Source organism: Gadus morhua, chromosome 18 (assembly GCF_902167405.1).
Source record: "Gadus morhua chromosome 18, gadMor3.0, whole genome shotgun sequence".
Lineage (NCBI taxonomy): Eukaryota > Metazoa > Chordata > Actinopteri > Gadiformes > Gadidae > Gadus > Gadus morhua.
Window position 1 is genome coordinate 10,178,111 of NC_044065.1, and position 22,160 is coordinate 10,200,270.

The window sequence follows — 22,160 nt, forward strand, 5'->3', positions numbered from 1 at the left end:
TACTCAAACAGCAAAACACTCACCCTCACCCTCCATCACTCACTCACTCAAACACATGCTCACATAACTGGAAGAAAGCCACAGCATGGGGACCTGTATTTTCCGAGAATGAGAAGCGCTCTGCTGTGGGGGGGGGGGGGGGGGGGGGGGGGGGGGGGGGGGGGGGGGGGGATGCTTGAGCTACATCGCCATGACGACAGCCTCCGAAGGCTATATTTATTTTTTTATGTATATTTATTTTTATATATGCATTGGTAGTCAAGGCATTATTGTTAAAGTTTAAGGCGGCCGCCTTAACAATACAGTGCTGGGGGAATCACTGCATTATTATACTGCTTTGGGTGAATACAAATGACTCCGAAAATTCACATTGGACAAGCTAAAGCAATAGTTAAATTGGCCTTTAGAAAAAGATGAATACAGGGGCGTGCGGTCAGAAAGCAAGTAATTCCCTTCAAAGTGGATTCTTCCCATTCTCTTATGTCACCGCTGGAGCCGCTAATCGTATTTTGCGATTGGTTGGGTTTGGTTTTTGGTTTCTTACCCCTGTATTATCCCATACATCCCCCCCCTTCTGCACACCACCGCAGGCTCCTTCATCAATATCTCCCAGATGATTGCCTGTGTGGGCCAGCAGGCCATAAGTGGATCACGAGTGCCCGACGGCTTTGAGAATCGCTCCCTGCCGCACTTTGAAAAACACTCTAAAGTAAGGTTTTCTTCCTTATTTAATATACTCCCTGCATCACTCCCTGTCTATTGATCGTGGTTTCATGTCTCACTTCTAGGACGCATAATTTAGGTCGTCCTTAGGTTACTTCCTGAGTGTGTTGGAGGGGGAGGGGAAGAACAACATGCATCTCAACGGAAGCTTTCTGGGGCACCTAGTTGTCCAAGGGATAAATTGTTATTTTTTTCATTGTATTAAATACTGTGTAAATCATTTTTTTCATTATCCCCTGTAGCTTCTCCCTTTTTTCCCCTCAACTGTTCAATAAAAAATGCCATTTGCTATTGTGCTACAGATTTACAGTCACTCCTCTTTCACATCTCAAGGTGTGTACATTTACATTTAGGGCATTTAGCAGACACTTTTATCCAAAAGCAGCTTACAATGTGTACATTTGCCAGAAGAAAGTCAGAAGAAAGAGAAACAACCTGTAGATACAATTACAAGATATTCATAGAAACAAGTCCCATGCACTTACAAGCGCTAGGTTAACCCATTCGCCAAATGTACAACCAAGATGGCTAGGACAACGCCACACAATGCTAAATACTATTTAGTTAAGTAACATGCGCCCTCCTGTGAGCCCCATCGCTAGCGCTAACCCTTCTGCCTTCTCCTCCCAGCTGCCGGCCGCCAAGGGCTTCGTGGCCGACAGCTTCTACTCCGGCCTGACGCCCACAGAGTTTTTCTTCCACACTATGGCCGGCCGAGAGGGCCTGGTCGACACAGCCGTCAAGACCGCTGAGACGGGCTACATGCAGGTGAGCCCCTTTCTCTCGTTTATTCATAAGGAACACCATTGTTTTTCTATTCATTCACGGATTTGAAAGGTTGCCGCCCCCCCCCCGGGGCCAATGTTTTGATTACATGTGTGATATGGTGTGAAGTGTGTGCCCAAGTACCCTCTAGCCACACACAACAACGGGAAAACAAAGCCAGGCATTTCCATAATTCAAAAGCAGACCCGCCGCTCCTTCATTGGTCCGACCTTCAGGTGGCCTCTATGAGCCCCTGCGCATTCAGGCGTCCTTTCGGATTATACCCTAGTACAGTGTAACATGATGCCACACGTGTTGCCCGTTTAAGCTTGGTTGCATGGTAACACTGGTGTTATGCATTTTAACACGTGTTGTGTTCCGCGCTTATGGCACATTTCCACCGGCAGCGCGCTTCGGCCCAGCACGCCTCAGCCCAGTCATGAGGGTGCGGTATAGCCCAGCTCAGTTACGGCTCGCGTTTCCACCACTGACAGTACCCTTATGGTAGGGCGGGGTTTAAGCCGGATGGCGATAGATAGTGACCTCATAGCAGCCTGTGACAGTGTAGCCTGCCAATAAATCAAAGGAAAGAGAAGAACGAAAAAACAAATAGCAACAATGTAGGTCGTCCAAGACGGACGTCAAACTTTTGAGCGACATTTTCTTCAATAAACAAAGCTTTCGCCATTGTCCAGAAATACCTTGCGGGTACTTACACAAGCCTTCACCTGTCCTGCATGCTAGCACTTGTTTTGCATACTTACAACTGTGTTGCACACGTAATGCAAATTTACAGTAGTGTTGTGTGCACACAACCTGTGTGTTGCACGCTAACTCTTACGTTGTGCGCTCAATCATGTGTGTGTCTCTCGCTGTTTCTCTGTCTCTGTCTCTGTCTCTCTGTTTCTGTCTCTCTGTTTCTGTCTCTCTATCTCTGTCTCTCTCTGTCTATCTCTCTCTCTCTGACAGAGGCGTCTGGTGAAGTCCCTGGAAGACCTGTGCTCCCAGTACGACCTGACGGTGCGCAGCTCCACTGGTGACATCATCCAGTTCATCTACGGCGGCGACGGCCTGGACCCCGCCGACATGGAGGGCAAGGACGAGCCGCTGGAGTTCAAGAGGGTGCTGGACAACGTCCGGGTGGGTGGGCCGACTCACACCCTATGAGCCTGCACACACGATGCCCTACACACGCACAAGCACACACCACCGAGCGGGATGTGACTTGATGGTGCATTTAACAATACTTGATGGTGTTGGCAGTGTTTGCTTGTTGTAAACACTTAAGTCATATTTCTTATTTATTCATGAATATGATAACATATTTTCAATTATTATTATCTGATATAATTATTATCTACAGCAATGATGATATTTTGTAATGATGATATAGAATATAATTATATTATTGTTATATAATTATTTTGTGTATTTATCAAATAATTATTGTATATATATTAGGGATAGTAAATAAATAGGTTGTCGACCAGACACAGAAACACCTAATCCAAATGATAGTTAAATGTGAACACCACAGGATCTGGCAAGCTTCTCACCACGCATAAAACAGAGGATCGACTGGCAAAAGATGTTATTACCAAACACGCGGGAAGGCTGGCCATTTCAATTATTAAGAAATGGCGAGGTTCAACTGCATGACAAATCGCTCTCTCACACACATACAGACACATACACACGCACTCACTCACTCTCTCTTGCTCACTCTGACACACATGCACTCACTCGCTCTCGCATGCTCCTCGCCTGTCACTTACTCCCTCTCTCCCTCACTTACTGCCCCTCCCTCTGTCTCTGTCTCCCCCTCTCCCCATCAGGCTGTGTTCACGTGTTCGGAGCAGCCAGCCCTCAGCAAGAACGAGCTGGCCCTGACCGCCGAGTCCATCATGAAGCGGGGAGACTTCTCCTTCTGCAGAGACAGCTTCCTGGAGGTAATCAGACCCGGGGGGGGGGGGCCTGAACACATGTCCATTATTATTATCGCACACACAATCCCCATTGAATCCCCGAATCAATTCACAGACAAAAGAACATGGATACAAAACACCCCCCCCCCCCTCACAAGGCTCGAAATGACCGCCCTGTGTTACCTAAGGTTGATTCACGGCGGACATGAGGATCCGTCATTACTCCAATGTTCAACATGTCACAGCCTGCTGTGATGTTTGTTTCTGCCGGCGGTTTTGCCAAGCAGGTGGCCAGCGGCCGCCGAGAGGAACGTGTCTGACGAGATTTGATTTGACCCTTACATTCGGTTAGTTAGCAGCTGCCTCTTTTCAAAGACACCTGCAAGTTGTGCTGAGAGGAGATCAAGCCTTGAGTCCAAGTAACATCATTAAAAAAATAATGTCCAGCGCTACTGCAAGGACACCGCTCGATTTTTAATCCAAAGGATTAAAAATCTTGTTTCATTTTTCTTTGTGCAATTGGAATTAAACTGCTTCCTTAATTCCACATAATAGTTTTAAAACGACAGAAGGCTTTCACGTAGGATATGCACATTGAGAGTCTAGACGGCTTATTCCTTCGTTCATTGGCATCAGTGACTGAGTGACTGAGTTTGTTAGTGGACCTTGGAGTACGGCGGAGTAAGAATATGAGCCTCATTTATTTGATCTCTGCCGTGGTCTACAGCAAGCCAGGAAAGTAAAAGGGAGAAACTTTTTTTTTTTGCTCAATTTCGTTCTGCAAATTATATATCTGTATAACTTGGGAAGAATCATGTTGGTCCCAGTTTGTTCAATCAACAAGTTACATAACGTCTCACTTGTGTCTGAAGAACTCGGACACGAGTGAGACATTAGCTTTTCCGCATAGCGGAACAGAAAATGATCATACACTGCTCAAAAAAATAAAGGGAACACTAAGAAATGCCACCCCACACCATTACTGACCCACCGCCAAACCGGTCATGCTGGAGGATGTTGCAGGCACTAGAACGTTCTCCACGGTGTCTCCAGACTCTGTCGCGTCTGTCACATGTGCTCAGTGTGAACCTGCTTTCATCTGTGAAGAGCACAGGGCGCCAGTGGCGAATTTGCCAATCTTGGTGTTCTCTGGCAAATGCCAAACGTCCTGCACAGTGTTGGGCTGTAAGCACAACCCCCACCTGTGGACGTCGGGCCCTCATACCACCCTCATGGAGTCTGTTTCTGACCGTTTGAGCAGACACATGCACATTTGTGGCCTGCTGGAGGTCATTTTGCAGGGCTCTGGCAGTGCTCCTCCTGTTCCTCCTTGCACAAAGGTGGAGGTAGCGGTCCTGCTGCTGGGTTGTTGCCCTCCTACGGCCTCCTCCACGTCTCCTGATGTACTGGCCTGTCTCCTGGTAGCGCCTCCATGCTCTGGACACTACGCTGACGGACACAGCAAACCTTCTTGCCACAGCTCGTATTGATGTGCCATCCTGGATGAGCTGCACTATCTGAGCCACTTGTGTGGGTTTTAGACTCCGTATCATGCTACCACTAGAGTGAAAGCACCGCCAGCATTCAAAAGTGACCAAAACATCAGCCAGAAAGCATAGGAACTGAGAAGTGGTCTGTGGTCACCACCTGCAGAACCACTCCTTTATTGGGGGTGTCTTGCTAATTGCCTATCATTTCCACCTGTTGTCTATTCCAGTTGCACAACAGCATGTGAAATTGATTGTCAATCAGTGTTGCTTCCTAAGTGGACAGTTTGATTTCACAGAAGTGTGATTGACTTGGAGTAACATTGTGTTGTTTAAGTGTTCCCTTTATTTTTTTGAGCAGTGTATATACACCTCATTCGGAATACAATTATCTGTTCGGCATAGATTCTATGCCGAATAGAAAAGGTGGTGTAGTCCGTTTTAATCGCCATGTATACACTTATTCCAAATAGATTGGGGTTTAACTTAGAGCAGCCGCAGTAGTTGCCAATTTGTCCACTGAGCTCCGTCTGTAATTTTAAGCACACCGAACTTGACCGCTCTCAAGGTGTGTGGATTTATTGCCTGATTCACGTCTTTGTTATCACTCCGTTAAAGTAGTCCGGTAAGCGTGTCCGGTTGCTAAGCGAAGGGACATGGGTGTTTATTAATGACGTGTTCGCGTATCGTAGTCTCCGCGCGCGTCCGAGATAACTGTAATTTAGTAGGCTACTACTAGTACTTTTGCAGGCTGAACGTTAAAATACTTCTTAACTTCGAGAGATGGCAGCTGCAGTAGTTCGCAATTGGACCTTCGAGGATTCCTGGTCACTAAATTCCCGAAAAGACCACTCTCTCCCACCAGTCTTGGCTGCGGACTCGCATCCAAATTCTTCTTGATTGCGGCGGAGCTGGGGGTAAATATAAAGATCTGAAGAGAAATTGACGTTGCTGCGCTGTCCTCCTCCTTCTTAATTGAAGGAGCAGGCAGAGAAAAGCTTTCTCCTGCTGTGCTTTCATTAAAATCAAATTTAAAATCCCCGATACTGATAAGACAACCATTATGTCGCCGCCGGTCCAGAGATGTGTCAGGTGTGCGCGAGAGACATAACGGACACTTTTGTTACTGCCATGTATACAGTACATTCGGATCACATTTTAGGAACAGATCTATGCCGCATAGAAATCTATGCGGATCCGATGTGCCATGTAAACGCGGCTATTATGTAACTTGTTTATCAATGACTGAATGAATGAATTTGACCGTGCAAACCTTAAGAGCTGTCCGCCCTCTGAGAGACAGTTTACCGCTGATGTCTCAATTTGCCCGGTAACTGCTGCTGGTTATATTCTCCCCAGTAGACATGTGGTTATTTGTTAGTGTTAACCGTTCTGCCTACCGCAGAATGTCATCGAATGAAATGTGTTGGGTGTCGATAAAGGACTGTTATTCACAGACTACCCTCTGTTCCGACTCAAACTTTTTTTTTACAGCGGAGTCAAAATGCTTCAAATTTATGTTCCCGTTTTTTTTAATACAATGTTCAAGGTCATCGGTTAAGCTCTGGCCAAGACATGGCCAGGTGCCTCTTTTGCCAAATATTTTTTTCATCTCAATAAGAGCAACCTGGCCCAATAAACACTAAATATCTCTGTTTATTGAGTTTCTTGGCTCTAACCACAGCACTTTCCTCTGTAAAGGAGTTAAACAACACAGGCTCAGAGAAGTTCCTGGAGGTATAGTGAATTCAGCATGCCTTGGGTGTTAATCTATAGACAGGTGGGAAACAGAGTACCTCGCTTTTTGTCAATTCAAGCTGGCTGACAAACAACGCATTAATGCTCACTGACTCAATTCATCTGGGACACTCTTTATTATTTATGCTGAAGCCAAGGCAGCCTCTGAAAATACAAAAATACTAAATTTTCCCTTAATGTTTATCATAGTTATTCATATGCATTTATGATAATTGCATATGAATAACCACTTTGATTATGATCTAGTAATCATTGTGTGGGCAGGTTAATAAATTACCTGTTTAAAGGAGCTACTACAAGCTAGTAATGCATGGGCAGAGCGTACAGTTTCAGGCACACATTGAATAAATAATGTCAAGTAAAAAGTCAAATCTAGTATGCGTTTGTTTGTTAACCTTGGGGATAGGTATGCAAATTATGGTCTTCCCTTGGCAAGGACCAGGAGTTGTTTACCATGTCCTGATGCATAATATCCCAGAATTTAAAGCGAGGGTACTCTGTCATGCCACTGTGTATTAACTAAGTATGTATGTAAGTAGGTATGCAATCTTTTCAGAGAGTGGCATTTTTGACTGATCGATTCTGTCGTTGCTGTGGTTCTTTCCCAAGGCTCAACGTTTGAGCTGACACATTTGACTGAACTAATTACACTCGTCCATGTGTGTGTCAAAGATTACATTTCAAAAGATGGTCCCTCCAGAGTGGTGTGTGTGCGTGTGCGTTTGTGCAAGTGTGTGTCTGCCGACTGCCGATATAGTTTATTCTCCCTGGAACTTCTAACAAGTGCATGAGTGGGATGTCAGCTCCCCTCGGAATTGCAATTATAGGAGTCTTTTCACATGGCTCCCCACTTATAACACACTGACCCCCGTTGTTCTCCTGCCCACAGGAGATAAGGAAGTTCATCCACAGCATGTCAGAGAGGATCAAGAAGACCAGAGACAAATATGGCATCAATGATAACGGCACCACCGAGGTACCTACCGTGAACAATATCAAATGATGGACAACAGTGGCTATATTTCTTATGCATGCAGCCCACGAATCCCCCAACCTCTCTCGCGCTCTCTCCTAATCTCTTTTTGCTCATCCTTTTCTGCCTTTTCTCTCTTTCGCTCCCTCTTTTGTGTTTCTTTCATTGTATGTTGCGTTATCTTTGCATATTTCTTTCTCCTTTTTCCCTATTTTTTTGTTCTTCCTCTTTCTTTGCTTGTATATATATTTTTATCTATTCTCTCTCTCTCTCTCTCTCTCTCTCTCTCTCTCTCTCTCTCTCTCGCACTCGCTCTCTCTTTCTTCCCCCCCCCCCCATATGCAGCCAAAAGTCCTCTACCAGCTTGACCGCATCACGCCCACCCAGTTGGAGAAGTTCCTGGAGACCTGCAGGGACAAGTACATGAGGTACTGCTTCTTTGACTGCCCTACACCGTTGCCCTTAGAGACTAGGGATGGGCAAAATGATTATTTTCCGGGAACTAGTTCTTTCAGTTCAGTTCACTATAACGATTCGTTTGTTTGATTCGTTCGTTTTGATTCGTTCGTTACGTCAGATTACGTAATTTGACAGGGAATCTCACAGGTCTCTGCCCCCCCCGCGAGACGGCCCTGAGCAAAATTTCGGCGACTTCTAGGCTCTACCCCCCGTGAAAATCGACAAGATATACTATATAGTGTAACCAAACGTCCCACCAATATATATACCACTTGCTTACTCTCTATATGTCTTTCATGGTTTTATATTTATAATTTTATTTTACTTTACATTTAATTCTTCATTATTCAGGCATTAGAGAACTTTCATGGTCATAAATAAAAAATACAAACTGCAGTTTAATTTCTTTGTTTGTTCTTGAATTGACGTAGAATGGAGCAAAGACTCCTGGGATTGGGAAATGCGTTTATCCAATAAACAGATGGAGGTCAAGTCTATTTTCGGAAATGTAGGGGGATATGAGTGGCCCCACGTCGAATGGTATGACCCAAGATACGTCAGACCGAAAGCGCGCAAATTCGACGGTACCGCCTTGTCATTGGTTTACCCAGGTGCCAGGGCAACACCATTGCTACCTCTCATTGGCTGAGTCTTTGAGAACGTTGTAGACTCAATCAATATAAGTCGCGGGGAGAAGAAGCTCTGTTCGTTTGTATATTTTATTTACGTGACCATATTTTTGTTTTATGTTAAAAAAAAATAATCAAAGAACCAGTTCTTCTTGTTTTGGGGAACCAGTTCTTGTCGTTCACGTTCGGGATTCGATCGTTGTGTACGAATCGGTCGCGACCGACTCATCCCTATTGGAGACCATGGAGTAACGAATCAGCTTTATTCCTATATGCACATCAAAGGGTTTATCCGGTCCTAGGCCTGGGTAAATCCCGTTAGTTTCACCCCAGATAGTCAGAAGTATAGTTTGGCGACGTAGGGGCCCAAGGTCCCTCGTGACCCCCCCCCCCCCCCCCCCCCCCACATGACCACTCAGACCTACTTCCCTGAATCTCTGAACAACACGGCGTCCGACCCTGAGGTGCTTCCCGTCCGTCCCCGCAGGGCGCAGATGGAGCCGGGCTCGGCCGTGGGGGCGGTGTGCGCCCAGAGCATAGGGGAGCCGGGCACCCAGATGACCCTGAAGACCTTCCACTTCGCCGGGGTGGCCTCCATGAACATCACGCTGGGGGTGCCGCGCATCAAGGAGATCATCAACGCGTCCAAGAACATCAGGTGCCTTTCTCCGCTCACGTCTTCTCCGCTCCTCACGCTTGGGTTTTCGTCTCCCGGGAGAGGCCGTGGTGTCGTCGACTGCAGCGCGCATCAAAAAGAAACGCTGCAGGCGTTCTTTTTGGTGCCTTGAATAAATACGTGTGATGTGTGACTTCAAATTCAAACCGTGAAGGCGTTAAAGTAGGGCAAGAGAAGTAGGGTAAGCTCTTTTATGTTGGTGGAAAGCGTAATTGCTACGCCTGCATCCATCTATATGTGTGTGTGTGTTTGTGTTTTTATAGGTATAAATATATATTTATATATTAGGGCTGTCAAGCGATTACAATTTGTAATTGCGACTAATCGCTTAGTATTGCTGAGTTATGCACGATTTATCGCATTTTTTTAATTATATTTAAAATCCATTCCAATCAAAGTTAAATGAGATTATCGAAGACCAAGTGATCTTGAGTGAGTTTTATTTACTCACTCAATAATAATGGATTGAATTTATATAGCGCTTTTTCTAGACACTCAAAGACGCTTTACAGTGAAGGGGGGACCTCACTAACCACCACCAGTGTGTAGCACCCACTGTGGTGATGCACGGCAGCCAATCTGCGCCAGAACGCTCACCACACACACCAGCTTGAGGTGGAGATTGAGGGAATTAATGAGTCAGCCAATTGTACAGGAGGATGATTAGGGGGCCAGATTGAATGAGCCTGGTTGGCCCAGGACACCGAGGAACCAGGCTTTGCGATAAGTGCCCTGGGATCTTTTTGACTCAGTGTGTATGTTGAATATGAAACTCACGGAGCACCACCGATTTTGGAATTATAAACAGGCAGTTAATTAGGACAATTTTAAACAGTTGCTTAATAAAGTAAGAGGAACTAAAAACAAAAGAAATGCTGATTTGAATGTTGATCTGTGGGCAAAACATTTGATAATGTGCGTGAAGGCGTTAATTGAATTCTAATAACATTGCGTTAACGCGTTTTTATTGCGCCTATTTAAACAGCCCTAATACATATATATATTAGTGGTGGGCCGTTATCGGCGTTAACGGCTGCGTTAACGCAAAACTTTTATCGCGTGATAAAAAAAATATCGCCGTTAATCTATTTTCAAACACTTCCTTGTTCGGACCCATCACGTGCCTGAACTAACCAATCAGAAGCTAGAATTTAGACTGAGGTAAACGTGAGGGAATCAGAGAGGCAGATTCAACAGAATATCCTGACTGTGTTAAATATGTAAACATGTAAATATATAATAATTGTGTAACATAAATATGTAAATGATTAACTGACTAAAGATTTAAAGTACATTTCTAGCAAATTAACTCCAATATAAATTATATTAATTTATTCTAAACCTTACATTATTATGGATTATTACACGGCTCTTCTCAATGCTGTAGACTGCTCCATTCACTTGCATGGGCCTTCCCAAAGTTCAGCTGTCAATTATTTTTGTTTATGCTCCGTTAACTTGCATGGGCACTTCACAACTTCCGGCGGTGAATTATATTTGATAATTCATCGTTGCCCAGTATAATTGACAGCTGTCAAGGTAAACGAAAGGATTTTTTGCCGTTTGCCATTTTAATCTAGATTAATTTTGGAATTAATCTAGATAAAAAAAAATTATCTATGCCCACCACTAATATATATATATATATATATATATATATATATATATATATATATATATATATATATATATATATATACTAAAAGTCTTCAGTTGGTTAATCTAATACACAGCGGGAGCCACTCTATCGCGCAACGCTCTGCTTTCGATCGGACAAAAGGGCAAGGCACAAACAGCATCACTGTACACTTCAATGTCCCAGTGGCGGTGAAATAGGCCGAGGTGCAACTCTCTCTATTTGTAACACTTGACCTGGACATCGCACCACCGTCCGACCCCTTTCGTCAGGTGTTGCGTATATCTCACCTCTCCCTTACGGTTTGCTGGCTGCCCAGCAACCCCTGTGACAGTTGAGGCATGGACATCAAGCTAATGGAGATGTAGGGAAATTCCAGAAGCTGGTTGCAGAAGCCGTTGGCAACAATCTAGAGAGGCCGCTTCATCAACAGAAGGAAGGATCGATAGCCACAAGCCGCAGGCGGAAAAGGGAAAAAAATGGGAAAATGTGTTGCACTAATGCTGTGTTTGCCACCGCTTCTGTTGGCTAAGGGCTAAACATCAGACGTGTTCAACGAATTGGAACGGGGCCACTCACAGTACTTTACAATGATTGCAAATATTCTGAAATCCGGGTATTTATTTGATAGTAGGGTATTAAAATCTTTAGTACAATTTAGTGCTTTTTGTTTCGTTTTGGATGGTCAAACATTATAAGAATATTCCGGTTGCCCTTTGACAACAGCCGTCCAGTGTGAGGATACGCAAGCTATTAACCCCCCCCCCCCCCCGGCAATCGGAGCGTTAATCCTTTTAAAAAATCATTTTTTTTAATGATATCGTCTTTAGCAGCTATTTCTATGTTCAAACGACACCAAAAATCCCTACCTACTATTAATAACATAGTGATTATTCATTCAGTAGATTTTAATAGAGCAGGTAGCGATGGTTTTCCTTTCATGGCGATCTGTCCCCCACAGCAGCGCCTTTGTGATTTATCACTGGGCAATCAGCACTAGTCCTGCTGTGAGATTTATTCAAAACATTGCACAATGATCCAACCATCTATTCAGTGATTATGAATATTTCGGACCACATCTCTTGAGCCGCTGCCTACCAGAGAGATGAGATGAAAAATACCTCAGAAAAAACTCATTAAAACGAAAGTAGAGGACACAGTTCTTTGGGATTATATGACGATTTGTCAGACACAGCCTTCGTTCTGATGCTAAGCCAGCCAAGGATTTCATAACGCTTTGAGATGAACTTGTTAAGAAAACCGAAGCAGGCTCCCTACACATTTAAATATGTAGGGAGCATTTTCTTCCTTTTTTGTCAACAAAGTTATTGTTTTGCCGTAGTTCTGCGCCAATATGACGTCCTTCTGCAAACGATTAGGTTAATCCGACCCATTTGACAGCCAAACCTTCTGGAAAATATCGTCATTTAAAAGCATCACAAATTGGACCCATTAGGCGGCTGTATTGCGTGATTCTGGTCTGAAAATACCATATAGTATAATCCTTCAGCTCCATAGACCTAAACCCCACTGCTCCAGCTGCCCCCGTGGAGCGTGCCCTGCCACGGTCCCCCTGGTTGAACCCTTGAAGACCATAGCGAGTGAATTGCAAAATAGTGTCAATGTGTGCTTCCCTGCAGAAGCTAATGGCCATGATTTGCATAAAAAGCACCTTTAACTGCATCCCGGTGGGCCGAGGAACCCAACCGTACCGCCTAAACGGCTCAATGGTGGCGGCCCCTGCTGTGATTGTGATGGTTCTGATCGGTAGGAAGGTTGGAGTTAGTGAGCGAGCTATATGCCACGCGCCTGCAGAATGGCTGCTGAAGGTCACCTCATTCAGACTAGAGACAGGAAGAGAGGGTTGAGGAAAACGCTAAACTGAATAACATCCAATTGGAAATTGGAATCGAAGTGTCTATTCACTGTGAGGTTGTTGTAGTATCTATTTGTTTGGTTACCTACTTCTGAACAAACTTTGTTCGCTCTTTATTTCAACCTTTTTGTGGCTTCCGGAGTTGTTGTTGTTGTATTACAGGCTCACAGTCGGCAGGGATTAAATGGTAAATGGACTGGATGTCACTCTAACTTTTCTAACAAGTGGCACTTTCCAATTATTGCTTAACATTCACAGCTTCATGCTCACATTCACACACCCATGGCGGAGTCAGCCATGCAAGGCAACAGCCTAGCTCGTCGGCAGCAGTTAGGTTATACTTGGGTGTCTTGCAGCGGCGCCGGGATTAATTTCGAAGTGGTGGTGCAAAATCCAACTAATCAGGCGATTTCTGCCTAGGGCTAGAATTTATTATGGTGCGTCTAAATGCAAAAAAAAATACCAAAACAGATCAGCAGAACCTGCTTACTAAACTAGGGCGCCCAGATTTCCTGAAACTTCCAGACACATGGCAAACTGACAAATTAGACATACTGTATATTTTTGTACGGAATCTCCCTGCTTCTGAAATACGCAAACATCTCCCAGCCCAGCGCTCGTCTGCTGGTTTCCCATCAGCATTCCACTGTGCGTCCATCCCTGTTGCGTGTACCATCACGAATGAGGTTTCGTTGAGCAAATAATGATCGGGCTATAATAAGACCACGTTGTCTATGTAATCGCTGACAAAAGGGGACATTTCATGGTGGTTGGTGGAAACCGGGACTTTTTAGGGTCCTGACAGTCTTTTGTCGGGACACGCAACTCAAAAATCGGCCCTATTTTATTTTATTTTTATTTGAGCATAAAAGACGTATGTATTGCACGGTGTTGCTGTGCGTGCCATGTAAAGTTATGTTTTGATTTCGAGCTGGTTTGCTAAAGAGGCTAATGTAGCTAACAATAACCATCACTAGCCAATGGGTGTTCCTCCCCGACTCTTCGTGTAGCGATGCCGACAGAGACAAATGGGAATGCTATAAGTCCTACAAGCCAGGAGATCACGTCACGAGCAACTCGTGCGGGTGGTGTATGATGCACCTCGAACACACCATCAGATCCAGCTGGGGGGTGGGGTCGGCATTGAGCAAGGTAGGGTGTCGCTGTGTGTCCCAGTTGTAGGACATGCATGGCACTCATGCATGGCCACAGATGGGCACACAACTTCTGATGAACGAAAAGTAGTGCATTATAAATTATTTATTTATTTCTAGATTTATATATTTAATGGAAAATAAATATTTAATGTACGCAGACGCTCCCCTTTTTTAATAATTCAAAGTTCCTTTATGTTTTCCGCTCAGTTGTGTGAACTGTTGCGAATACGATTGCTGCGTTACACCTCCATGCCTTCTTTCAGAGAAGGAATGGTGCTGTGGATTTGTGAATGTGTTGCTCTGTAAAACGGGTAAATATGTATAGTGAAGGCCTAATAGTGATTCATCAATATACATTTTAACCTACTATAAATGGCTGTGTCCGTGACACCAGATCATTTGATGGTCCTTGGTGATATTATTGATCCAGCCCCCATGTCGTATTGACGTCTGCGCTCTTGTGCACGTTTTGTCTCGTTCTGTTCCTTGCTGAAGTCATGACTCGGCCCACCTCTGTGGACAAAGGTGCCTGGAGTCTGACCCTCTGGGGGCGTGTGGTACCTCAAGCCACACGGGTGTTAGCCTGGTCCATCTTCACGCCCCTGGAAAACATGGCTGTATATACTCAGGCTGCTCGATTATGGAAAAACCATAATCACGATTATTTTGGTCAATTTTGGAATCACGATTATTGAAATGATAATTTTTTTGAAAACATCAGCATTTCTCCTCCAAAAAACACTTTGTAACTGAGACCTCTGAAATGTAGCCTTAAATAAAATACACAAAATGTTCAAATCTTAAATAATGTACAAATATGTATCCAGTTGTTCTGCAATTTATATAAAACATTGAATTGATAAAATGAATATACAAAAATAAATAATATTAATCTAAAATCGAAATTACGATAAAAATGTTGATTAATCGCACAGCCCTAGTATATAGTGTATAAATAGTACCATTCTGATAGGCCTTTATGCTGTGAGTGTTTCTCATGTGTCTACATGCTGTATCATTACCTTTTCACCCACAGCACCCCCATCATCACGGCCCATTTGGACGTGGATGATGACGCCGATTTTGGCCGCTTGGTGAAAGGGAGGATCGAGAAAACGCTACTTGGAGAGGTATGCATATCAGTCACTGTGTTTTCCTCTAGACTGGAATCGCTTGGATCGTAGCCGGTTCATCCCGTCGGCAATCGACGGATATTATTGTAATAATTATTTTTTTATTAAAAAAAGTTAGGATTTTTTAGATTTTGGATTTTGTTTTGATTTTTGTTATTAGGTGGTTTTAAAATCAACATTGGTCGCGGTGGGGGGGGGGGGGGGGAAGAAAACAAATGACCACAATCACATTTTTATTTATCCCCAGATATCCGAATACATCGAGGAGGTCTTCCTGCCTGACGACTGTTTTATTCTGGTCAAGTTGTCCCTGGAGAGGATTCGGCTTCTGCGGCTGGAGGTACCATCTGTCCCAACACTCTTTCTTCAGGGCTGCATTAAGAACGTATTTACTAAGGCATTGATTGGAGGTGGAATGGATGCTGGCAGCCTGTCTGTTCTTGCAAGGACACCACCGGTCTGGGTGATAAAAGCGTCGGGATCATCTCTCCTGGCTTAAAAACATCCGTTACCAATCAATATTGTTTGTTCAAAACCCTTTGTTGTGCCAGTCCCACCCAAGACCATTTTGACAGCTCCTCTTGTAGCTATTGGTCCTTGCGATGTTAAATTCTCTGTACTGACCGACACACATTGAATTCCATTAAGCGAATGTGCAATATTGGCCTTGTTTGCACTCGCCCAGATGTCATTAATAAGCTCTGATGTAGCGGGGAAGGGTTGTGCTGTCTTTCACCCGACGTAGGGGGTCTCAGGTTGTGGTGTCTTTTACCTGACGTAGCGGGGGTCAGGTTGTGGTGTCTTTCACCTGACCTAGCGATGACGAGTTGTGGTGACTTTCACCTTACGTAGGGGGGAAGGGTTGTAGTGTCTTTTACCTGACAGCAGGGATCAAGTTGTGCTGTTTTTCTCCTGACATAGTGATGATGGGTGGTGCTTTCTTTCACCTGACATAGCGATGATGGGTTGTAGTGTCTTTCAGCTGACGTAGCAGGGATCAAGTTGTGGTGTCTTTCCGCAGACGGAGGGATGATGGGTTGTGGTGTCTTTCTCCTGACCTAGCTGAACGGGTGGTGGTGTCTTCCCCTCAGGTGAACGCGGAGACGGTGCGCTACTCCATCTGCATGTCCAAGCTGCGGGTGAAGCCGGGGGACATCGCGGTGCACGGCGAGGCGGTGGTGTGCGTCTCGCCGCAGGAGAACAGCAAGAGCTCCATGTACTACGTCCTGCAGACGCTGAAGGAGGAGCTCCCCAAGGTGAGGGGCTGCTCTCCTCTCTCGCTCGCTCGCTCACTCACTCACTCACTCACTCACTCACTCACTCACTCACTCACTCACTCACTCACTCACTCACTCACTCACTCACTCACTCACTCACTCACTCACTCACTCACTCACTCACTCACTCACTCACTCACTCACTCACTCACTCACTCACTCTACCTCCACCTCTCTCTCTCTCCAACTCCACATTTCTCTCTCTCAAACTCCACATTTCGCTCACTGCACATCTCTCTAAATCTCTACACCTCTCTCTCTCTGTATGTCTGTGTGTGTCTCTCTTTCTCTACCTCTCTCTCTCCCTCCACCTCCACCTTTCCATCTTGTTCTAAATCTCTGAAAACTCTCACTCTTTCTCTCTACATCTCTCGTTCTCTTTCTCTACATCTCTCTCGCTCTCTCTCTCTACATCTCTACCTCTCTGTATCCCTATTTAAAACTTCATATTTGATATAACGTGGTCGTCTTGGTTCCAAAACGATGATCACGTTAAATCGCAATTTTCCCACGCTGAAGCCTTTAAGTTCTCACCATGCACGCTCATGTTGACTGCTCAGTAAATGACTGAAATCAGCAGCTGGAGGAGGATAGGGGACCTATGCAGTCTGTGATCTGATTAATCATGGACCACTCGCCTCATGTGGAGACAGAGAGCCAGAAGCCTCCCTGAAGAAATAATAATATTCACTGCACACACCGCACCCGTTGGCAAGCTTGCTAGAAAACTTTTGATTCTAATTTACAGACGGAAAAAAACTGCAAAGGGATTTTAGTACGGGCTTTATCCGGTAATTGGCTGATATCCGTGACAAATCTTCTGCCAAGAAGATTCTGCTTCTCCTGGCGAAGGGCGTCGCAGATCTACACATCGATCCAGACACGGATGTGTCTGGAAGTTGATGGGCAATTTTGTAGAGAAATCATTGCTCCAACGGAGGACTGCATTATGTTCGAATTCACGGCATGTCGATCCGTGTTATTTCGCTGTTTTAGCATATATGTATTTCTCTCTGTCTCTCTGTCTCTGCATCTCTCTGTCTCTACATCGGTCTCTACATCTGTCTCTACATCAGTCTCTACATCTCTCTGTCTCTACATCTCTCTGTCTCCACATCGGTCTCTACATCTGTCTCTACATCTCTACATCTCTCTGTCTCTACATCTCTCTCTACATCTCTCTGTCTCCACATCGGTCTCTACATCTGTCTCTACATCTCTACATCTCTCTGTCTCTACATCGGTCTCTACATCTCTACATCCGTCTGTCTCTACATCAGTCTCTACATCTATCCGTCTCTACATCTGTCTCTACATCGGTCTCTACATCGGTCTCTACATCTCTCTGTCTCTACATCGGTCTCTACATCTCTACATATCTCTGTCTCTACATCTCTCTCTCCACCCCCTGGTGTATAACGGAATTTTCCCCCTCTTCCATGTGGACGTGAAGGTGGTGGTCCAGGGAATCCCGGAGGTGTCCCGAGCCGTCATTCACATCGACGAGCAGAGCGGCAAGAACAAGTACAAGCTCCTGGTGGAGGGGGATAACCTGAGGGCCGTCATGGCAACCCATGGGGTCAAAGGCAGCCGGACCACTTCCAACAACACCTTCGAGGTAGGAGAAGCAGGGGGAAAGGCAGAGAGTTAGGAGAGGGGGGGGGAGAGTTATAAAGGGGGGGAAGGGCGAGAGTTAGGAGAGGGGGGGAAGGGAGAAAGTTATGAAAGGGGGGAACATGCGAGTTATGAAAGGGGGGGAAGGGAGAGAGTTAGGAGAGGGGGGGGGAGAAGGGAGAGAGGTAGGAGAGGGGGGGGGAGAAGGGAGAGAGGTAGGAGAGGGAGGGGGAGGAGGGAGAGAGGTAGGAGAGGGAGGGGGTGGAAGGGAGTGCTTTGATGCGAGCAAAATAAGTACGTCATTTGTTGATCCTTAACATTTAATGGTGGTCCCGCTGCGCCCCCAGGTGGAGAAGACCCTGGGCATCGAGGCGGCCCGCTCCACCATCATCAACGAGATCCAGTACACCATGACGAACCACGGCATGAGCATCGACCGGCGCCACGTCATGCTGCTGGCCGACCTCATGTCCTACAAGGTGAACACCCACCCCCCACCACATGTTTGGATGGGATGGCCCAGTGGTGGACTTATAAAGATCCAGTGAACCCAAAACCACTGTGTCATTTATTTAAACGTGGTCAATGTCTTATATGATCGTCAACATGGTGATCTTTGCCATTTTATAACTCTAACTGAAATAAGTCTCCAATCTAGAGGAAAAAGGGGTAAAAAACAAATTTTCTTAACTAAAACACTATGTGATTGTTATGGCGCGTTTCCACTGCAGGGTGCGGAACGGATCGGATCGCAAAGGTGCGGATCGGGTCGCATTTCCGTCGCCAAAAGTGGGCGTGACCCGGACTTAGCCGTACCCGTTTTGGCCAGTTTTGGCCTCGTTTTCAGGACTCCTCCGTTGGGGTACTGAAAACGAGACCAGACGCCTGAAAGGGTCCCGGGAAATTCTAGCTACAAACCCCCTCTGTTGATTGGTCGACAGAATCATCACTTCCGGGTGACGCGGGGATAAAAACAAACAAACAGTAGCCTCGAGGTATTATTCTTTACAATTAACATGTCGCGTAAAAAGCTTGCTTGGGCGAACAAGGAGGTGGAGACGTTCGTCTGCATTCTTGGGGAGAAAGACGTTGTTTACGATGTTTACGTAGCTGCCGCGGCGATCGACATCCGGCCTACCACAAAGGGTACTCTCGGCAGTGGAAACACGACCTCGGAACTGAGCTGGGCTATACCGCCCCCTCCCTACCGCACCTTTGCGATCCGATCCGTTCCGCACCCTGCAGTGGAAACGCGGCATTAGACTCTGCTGCGAACGCAGATGGCGTTCTTTTCGTGACTTCAGACTACCTTTTCTATTATACCACTCACAGCAGTTACACAACGAGGGTACTAAAAGTGTATTCAAGTTGGCATCGGTCCATCCATGGGGATAACACTCTTTCCTCTTTCCTAAAACTATCAGCCCAAAATAAAACATTTTTAATTACATGGTGTTTAAAATCCATCTGAATCACTGGGTTCACTGGCTCTTTGAACACCCCGTCTTTACAGTAGGCACGTTGGGTGGCTACAATGACCCTTTTTCTTGGCCCTCTCTTGGCTTCGTGTCCCTCTGGCTTCCCCCAAAAAAATGTGAGGGGGAAGATCATTTTTTTATATAATAGTATTATTGTTGTCGTCGTAATCCCCAGGCTGTTATTTTATTAGATTTTAAGAAACATCAGATTGATCTGAACCACATGCGAGACTGAGCTGATCCGCTGCTACCATGGTTACTCTTTGTCCTCGCTTTTCCCAGGGGGAGATCCTGGGCATCACCAGGTTCGGATTGGCCAAGATGAAGGAGAGCGTCCTGATGCTGGCGTCGTTCGAGAAGACGGCCGATCACCTGTTCGACGCCGCCTACTTCGGACAAAAGGACTCCGTTTGTGGTACATCGATGGCGTCTTACACAAGCAAACATTCCCCCTGCCTACCCTCCGTTCAGACGAGTAACCATGGCTGAACGTAAACACCTTTTGTGTCTTGTGTATCACAGGGGTGTCGGAGTGCATCATCATGGGAATCCCCATGAACATCGGAACGGGCCTGTTCAAGCTTCTACACAAGGCGGACAAAGTCCCCACGCCGCCCAAGAGACAGCTGCTGTTCGACCACAAAGACTTTCACGTCCCCCTGATAACGTAGCAGGCTCCCTCGGGGGCCCTCTCGTTTCTTCTTTGTGTGTCTTTCTTCCGTTTGAGGTGGGTAGGGATGGGCCTTCCACCAAGAGCAATAGTGTTTTTCTTTTGTGCAGCAGGTTTGGGAGTGTGTGTTTGTGTGCGTGCCAACCACAGCAACAACAACAAGAAAACCATGTTGTCGTTTTCTCTCCAGTGATGCCTTTTTGACCTTTATGGACAATCTTTGGTTTACACCTTTTTTCTTTGGTGTACTTGAATATAAAAAAGTCGAGTCATGCGTGTGGTACCTCAAATGGAGGTAGAAATCGTCTACATTTCTACGACTTGTATGGATGTTAGTTTTTGCTAGTGCCAGGCTGCAAACATGTTTTTCACGTTTTTTCATGAAGCCAGTTGCTTAGCATTTCAAAGTTGAAAGTTGTTTTAAGGAATAACACACCTTGATGCCAACATGCTGCAGCGATGTAAAGTGTGTTCATGATCCAAGGCGGTATCTTCTTCCTTATGTGGTGGATCTGTGCTGTGGTATGCCTTCTCTAACGCTGAGAACAAAGAACAATACGTGCAGTCTCAGTCCACGCATTCTGTTTAGCACTTGATCATACTGTTCTGTTTATCAAGGCTGCTGGGGATTCTACCAACATTCACTGGAGAAATATAAAGGTGCTTGCACAATAGACCGTTCAAATACAGGGTTGGAATTGTAGTTGGATCCATTGTATATATACCCTCTGTAAATAAAATATTTAAAAAATGAAAGTTCAATTGTGTTTTTGTAAGAACTTGAAAGTGGGTTCAAATAGATCTCTGGGCCCAAAATATGTTTTTGAAATCAAGAAAAGAGAGGGGGTAAACAGTCAAACGGACAGTTGGAATTTGCCAAGTTGGCCGTCACTCTCTTGTGTGTTGGGAAACTAAAAGAAAATGATGACAAAAAGTGACCTTTAAAAAATGTGATATCAAATTATGTCATACCACTTCAAACACATACCTGTGATCCTTCTCTCTTATCGAAGAGAAATGGTATGCTGCACATTCGGCTTTAAAAGGCCCCTGCCCTGTTACAATAACGTGCTGTGAGTTTTGAGCCATAACATACTACCGGACACGCAACCAGAGAGGGGAGTATCACGCACTTTTGCAGGAGTTGCGTCTGGATGCTCCCATAACTGATCCCTGATCCCTGCTCTCTTTCTTTCCTTTGTCTCTCTCTCATATATACTTTAGGGTGCCACTTTGACTTACTGTGTTATAATTTGGTGTGTTTTAGTTAGTGTAAATAAGATAATACATATATTTTGTACTCTTCCTGTTCTGTGTTCTTGCAGAATTAGTCATTTCAGAGGAGATTTGACCTAGCTGCAAACCTTCCATTGTGCCCAAATGCAAAACAAAGTAATCTGCCTTGTTTTTTTGAGTGAACGTTTTGTGTGTAAGCGTCTAATCATGAGGATCTAATTGTTTTTTATTTTCCACTCCTGATTTACATGTGGTTCAGGCCATTTATTATATAAAAGATAAAAATGATGATTGTACCTAATCGTCTCATTTGTATTTGTATAAACAATTTACACATTTGTATAAAGAAATTTTCATTAAACACTGAAAATACAACTCTAGCAGTGTTTCTTTGACGAGCACTTTCACTTCATGATGGGAATTGTGGCACTGTAGCCATCTGTCCAAAGATGAAAGTCTCTAAGTATAATGAAAGAGCGTATCAGTTTTTTAACATGTTTACTCTCTTCCAAGTAGAATACTGCGCTTTATTTTAATTGTTGAAATGGCATGATCTGCGGATATATCCTCTGGTATGTTGTGTGCCTCCGCATGACGTATAAATATTCTTGGTGGGCTGCCATGGCCAAAAATGCCAGGGCCATTTTTTGGTCCCAGTCCAGCCCGTGCTTTATGGCGCGTTTCCACC

General features: G+C 45.1%; 1 protein-coding gene across 1 annotated transcript in view; it reads left to right on the forward strand.

The window, feature by feature from the left end:
• polr3a (polymerase (RNA) III (DNA directed) polypeptide A) overlaps positions 1-20,992 on the forward strand; it is a 36,658-nt gene extending 15,666 nt beyond the window's left edge. Inside the window, exons 18-31 of the mRNA XM_030340357.1 lie at positions 591-709; positions 1,354-1,491; positions 2,458-2,628; positions 3,324-3,437; positions 7,548-7,634; positions 7,977-8,059; positions 9,207-9,377; positions 15,101-15,194; positions 15,445-15,537; positions 16,289-16,453; positions 17,928-18,092; positions 18,436-18,567; positions 19,849-19,981; positions 20,089-20,992. Of these exons, the coding sequence (XP_030196217.1) occupies positions 591-709; positions 1,354-1,491; positions 2,458-2,628; positions 3,324-3,437; positions 7,548-7,634; positions 7,977-8,059; positions 9,207-9,377; positions 15,101-15,194; positions 15,445-15,537; positions 16,289-16,453; positions 17,928-18,092; positions 18,436-18,567; positions 19,849-19,981; positions 20,089-20,237 (1,814 nt within the window). The 3' untranslated portion in view covers positions 20,238-20,992. The remainder of the gene's footprint in view (positions 1-590; positions 710-1,353; positions 1,492-2,457; positions 2,629-3,323; positions 3,438-7,547; positions 7,635-7,976; positions 8,060-9,206; positions 9,378-15,100; positions 15,195-15,444; positions 15,538-16,288; positions 16,454-17,927; positions 18,093-18,435; positions 18,568-19,848; positions 19,982-20,088) is intronic.
• The last annotated feature ends 1,168 nt before the right edge of the window (positions 20,993-22,160 follow it).